This window comes from Triticum urartu, unplaced genomic scaffold (genome assembly GCF_003073215.2).
Source record: "Triticum urartu cultivar G1812 unplaced genomic scaffold, Tu2.1 TuUngrouped_contig_1583, whole genome shotgun sequence".
NCBI classification, from domain to species: Eukaryota; Viridiplantae; Streptophyta; class Magnoliopsida; order Poales; family Poaceae; genus Triticum; species Triticum urartu.
The window spans coordinates 25,565-30,440 of NW_024112025.1; the positions used below are offsets into that span (position 1 = coordinate 25,565).

At 42.9% G+C, this 4,876-nt stretch overlaps 1 protein-coding gene across 1 annotated transcript; it reads right to left on the minus strand.

Annotated features, from left to right (window-relative positions):
- Window positions 1–957: 957 nt before the first annotated feature.
- LOC125526726 (mediator of DNA damage checkpoint protein 1-like) lies at window positions 958–4,356 on the minus strand. Its single transcript, XM_048691365.1, has 6 exons — window positions 2,803–4,356; window positions 2,441–2,710; window positions 2,219–2,299; window positions 1,520–1,628; window positions 1,335–1,401; window positions 958–1,246 (listed from the first exon to the last, which is right to left on the minus strand). The coding sequence occupies exons 1-6, from the start codon at window positions 4,309–4,311 to the stop codon at window positions 1,219–1,221; spliced, it is 2,064 nt and encodes a 687-aa protein (XP_048547322.1). The 5' UTR covers window positions 4,312–4,356; the 3' UTR covers window positions 958–1,218.
- Between the last annotated feature and the right edge of the window lie 520 nt (window positions 4,357–4,876).

The following is a 4,876-nucleotide window of genomic DNA, read 5'->3' on the forward strand; positions in this document are numbered from 1 at the left end:
ATGCAGAAGGCTGTTTGAAGATGGCTGACATCTATTTTTCAACTCCAAGGAGGTAATCTGTGGCGTGCTTTGGAGATGGAGGATGTACGTCTCGTTGCACTTCCGTAGGATCGACAACGGACAGGGGTGGTGCATGTTGTTGTGGTGCTGGTCGTCCGCGAGAAACAACGAGAATCACAACAAAAATGCAGACGAACAGAGAAGCTGCAGTTTCTTATCAGGCAGCATGCTACTGAGTGGAAAGGCCGAAATAAAACATGCATAACTGAAGGCCCAAGCACTAGCTACAAATGGATCCCGCCCCGGAGGAATAAGTCGTGATAAATTGTGATGGAGCTTACACAACAAGCACTTGAGAAGGAGGGTGGGGACAGCAGCTGGTGATGATGAAGGTGACCTGGTTTTTTGCTGCCGCTGGACATCTGAACCAAGCGAGTCAAGCTATGCGTGCCGAAGCACTAGCGGCCAAGAAGGCGTTGTTTGTTGGCCGAGCAGAGGGGGATTGGAAGGACCATTGTGGCAACTGGCAACTTTGTACCTTGCTGTTACTCGGTCCGTTCCAAAATAAATAACCCAACTTTGTACTAAAATTAGTACAAAGTTAGTACAAAGTTGGGTCATCTATTTTGGAACGGAGGGAGTAGGCCACTTGGGCGCGCCGCTGCCTGCCATCCTAGTAAAAAGTAATGTCTCACGCCTTTAAGATCCATACATTCACTCCAATCATGATAGAACAGCTGTGTGCTTCAAACCGATGTTGCCTACACCCTAGGAAAGCATGAGATATCCCCTGAATGACAAAGGCAAGGCAAGAGAAATGAGCTAGGGAATACTTGGTGCTTGGTTGCTTCGCACAGCTGTGTGGTTGTGGGCTTGTCACTGCTGTGGTGTGTGGATGTGCGTGCCGACCTAACAAAAAAGAAGAAAAACACAAGGAAAAAACACCCCTTGCTGCTTCATGATCAACATGTTCACCACGTAATTAAATCCTTACACGATCCAAGCTATGCGGAAAGCATCATCAAGCAGAATTCACAACATGTGCCGTTCGAGTAATGGCACATCTCATGATTGTGCGAACAGGTTGAGTTTCGCTTCTACTAGCAAAAAGAAGTGTGTTCATGGGATCACATCAGTAACTACAGGAGAGCGTGGACATATTTACGGAGTGAAGTGTTCATTATATTGCAGGTCAGTGGCCCGGACCTCGCAGAAGCTTCACATTTTATCATGGGAAAGGCGGTACCTGCAATAAACACGCAGATGTTCAGTTCAGTTGGCTCTTCATAAAACAGAAACTGTACTAGGATCAGAGGAGCGCCAGGGCAGCATACCTTTCAAACTCTAGCTTCTGGACCACAATACCATTCAGCAAAAGCTCCGAGTCGAACACTCCCAAACCTGCAACAGTGGCAACAGAGAATTACAGAATTGATCCATAAATTTGAGACATGGAGAAAGCACAGAAGAAATAACTTAGAGAACAAAAGGCATGTGGCGCCAGTGTATTGGTAAATACCATTCTTAATGAACGGTAAACAGATGTTGCCGTCTTGTTCACAAGAGATTACAAAGGCTCCTTCCAAATTCTTATTCTTCATCATAGACACTGTGATCCTCTCCAATAGCTGACAAGCCAGCAAACATAATCAGCATAAAAGCAAGTTAATAAAAAACGATAATGATGTCTAGAAGACCTTCAATTGTATCCATGACAGCAGTGAAAAAAATAAACTGGCAATCAATCAATTCATCGCAACACAGGTGCACATCAAGAGGAAAGAACCAAGTCAAGAAAACAGAATTCAACACAGGTAACAACACAATGTTACAAGTAGCAGATACAGGGTTGCAATTTGGCTCTGTAGCATACTTCTGTAGCTTACAGATTTCTTTTTATTCTGCAATGCAATCATAAGGTCTCAGAATGTTTGGTGCAATTTACATAACAAGCCAAAAATTGATAAAAAATTACTCACTTGGACAATTCATCAGATCGAAAAATTAGTATATCTATTCGAACATTAAACTCACACTGGAAGACAGTGGAGAAGCCAACTGACACTAAGAAATGAATGCAACAAAGGGTAATATAAATTTTACTGCAAACCAAAACATCATGCGGATCACTACCAACAGAGAAGGGACATTGTCATGGATAGTCGTAGGATAACCAATTTCTTTGGAAGATAAGGATGTAGGATAACCAGTTGCATACCTTGCCACCAGCTGCCACTACTAAACATTTCAGAAGCTCCTTGCTAGGCTTAGCATTTCGCGTGATTAGTACTCTTCTACCCTACAATGGATTTCAGGGATAAATGAACATCACAATAAATTTTCTAAGATATTATGATTATACAATTGTCCTCTGCCACTATTTATTTTTTCCTATTTTGATTTGATCAGAAATTTCAATGCTAAAAAATTAGACACTAACCTCTAACAGTGGCTTTTTGCAGGCTTGGCTTAGTGAGACGGGCATGCTGAAGCGTAGCTCCTTTTCCTTCTTTGTATCCCTCATTATGTATTTTTTCTCATCAATGAAGCACCTTGCTTCTCCACAGCACTCAAGCCATGATGGTGTGACTACAGGTATGCCCATGGCCATTGCTTCTAGCATGTTCCTTGTACGAGCAAACTTTTCAGCAACGAAGTGTGTAGCCTCTGAAATAGTTGTTGCCACTGGTAATCCGAAGTGCATCAATATCTGTCAATGTCCAAAAAAATTGAAAAGGTGAGGAACATCAAGCTATCTTCAGTTACTTGTGTATAGTATATGCAGATGATGAAATGAACTACCTTTGTTTGATCTTTGATGGTTTCGCTGTCCATGCTTTGGCTGAACAGAACACAGACTGTGGACATATTTCTCCTTCTTCGCCTGCTTGATTGCAGAACCGGAGATGCTTCACTCCGAAAAAGACTAGCAAGCTCTCTGGAAGCTGGTGATTTCAGAAGGCCTCTTTTCAGTGGCTTCTTTGATGTATGTGCCTTAGATTGGGGCTCTGTGCTTCTTAACTCTCTCAGTGGTACTCTATTCGCCAAACAAGAGTCACTGACTTTCTGTTCAGATGTTGATTGTTTTTTCAGTTCAGCGCTTAGTGTTCTTTCAAGCTGACTGGTATCCGAAGCTTCTTTCTGAACTCCTTTCACCTTGCTCCGAGTTGTTGTAGCTGATGCTTTAAGATTACCTGAAGAAGACTTGTGGGTCAATTTCATGCCTTTTATGGTATCAGGATCAAATACGCTTGCTGGTTTTGCTCTTGGTAACTCTGTTACTTCGGTAGTTTCGGCTCTGTCTGCACTTGATCTGGTAGCTTTCTTGAACCCAACTTTTGAGCTTCCTGAGGTAAATGTATATGTTCTCTTTCTTTTAGGGTGGATTACAGCATTTTTACCTAATAAACAGGGACTGTTTGGTCCCTCTGCACCAGATCCCATGATTACATCTGACACCTCATCATTTATGGCTCCTCTTGAAACCCGACTCTCCGTGCTTCTTTTTGCTTTCCCGGTCATCTGTTTTGCATTCCTCCTTGTTTTTGACTTACTGGGACAATTCGTCAAAGGGATTGAACTTTCACCCCTTGGTCTTCCCATGTGGTCTACCTTGAGTTGCTTGAGTTGCGATGTCATTCCCCCTGAGCTCTGAGGTAAGCAGGCTAGCTTTTGCTCTTGAACTAGCAAGTTTACTGAGCAAATTGTATCCACTTTGTTTTCTTTTCCCAAAGTGTTTTCCAAGTGTTCATGCTCCCTGACATCAGAACTGACAGTTGGTCCATTGAACAGTGCTTCCATCGCTTCAGCTGCCATTTGAGTGTTTGGCCCAATATCATATGCTGCATATGAATCTTCAGTAGCACCAACTGGTTCTGGTTTCTTCAGATAGTTCATGCCCAAGTCCTCATCAATACATTCTAGCATGGCCCCAGCCCTGGTACCTGATCCATAGCCACCACATCCCTGGGAGTCCAAACGATTTTTGACATGAACTCTTGGATTTTCCCTGGAAATGTTACCACTTATGCAGTCATCAAGGTTGGGAGTATCCAACCAGTCAAAAACAGCTGCCTTCTCAAGTGGGTAGCTGTGGTCAACCCTTTTAGCCAAGAACTGAGCTACTTTTGAGCCTAAAGTGGGAGGTGACTTTGTCGCACTTATCTGCTCAACGGTTATTGTCTGAGAAGCTTCCATGTCATCTTCTACTAGCAGCCTATCCACAATATCAAAAGCACTGGCCTGTGATGCATCTCCTGGCTCCTGCGAATTAAGGTACTCCAACCTTGCACGTTCTCTTGGAGCAGTCATTGCTCGTGCTGTAAGCAAGTCCCTGTTACCAACACTACATAGATCATTATCTGAGAGCGAAACTGTTAAAATAACAAGGGAACGGAACTGGTACTGAAATTTCCTCAGATTAAATTGATTGGAATGGTAATAAAATACTTAGGACGGCAAGGTATCCAATTCATATACAGACACCCAAATGTGAATACTACAGCAACACAGAATGAATGGTGATCATAACATATTTGGGATGCCAAAGTATCCAATCAGTATAGGCAGGCCCAAATGCACTTAAAGAGAATGTAGGAACACAAGGAGTGTAAATGAGTTGTGCTGACTGCTGAGTTGTTCAGGGATACTGAGAATGAGGGCAACACAGGCAACTGCAAGCAGAGCTTGCCAATAGACAGAATTTTGAGGTGACCAGTGGTTCATAGCCACTATCAAGGATTAAAACAATGTCAGGTTCAGATTAGACAGTGTTCGCACAAAAAGAAAGTGGATATCAGAATTTGCATCTATAATGTGGATTTCGGATCGTTCAGCCTGCCACTAAGATCACTTTCAGATATGCATCACAGTGACT

Excerpts from the sequence above, each read along its gene's own strand:
- LOC125526726 (XM_048691365.1), bottom strand. The coding sequence starts at position 4,311 with ATGACTGCTCCAAGAGAACGTGCAAGGTTGGAGTACCTTAATTCGCAG. Across the intron at positions 1,402-1,519 it reads TTTACCGTTCATTAAGAATG|GTTTGGGAGTGTTCGACTCG; the intron begins GTATTTACCAAT and ends CCACTGTTGCAG. Across the intron at positions 1,247-1,334 it reads CAGAAGCTAGAGTTTGAAAG|GTACCGCCTTTCCCATGATA; the intron begins GTATGCTGCCCT and ends TGTTTATTGCAG.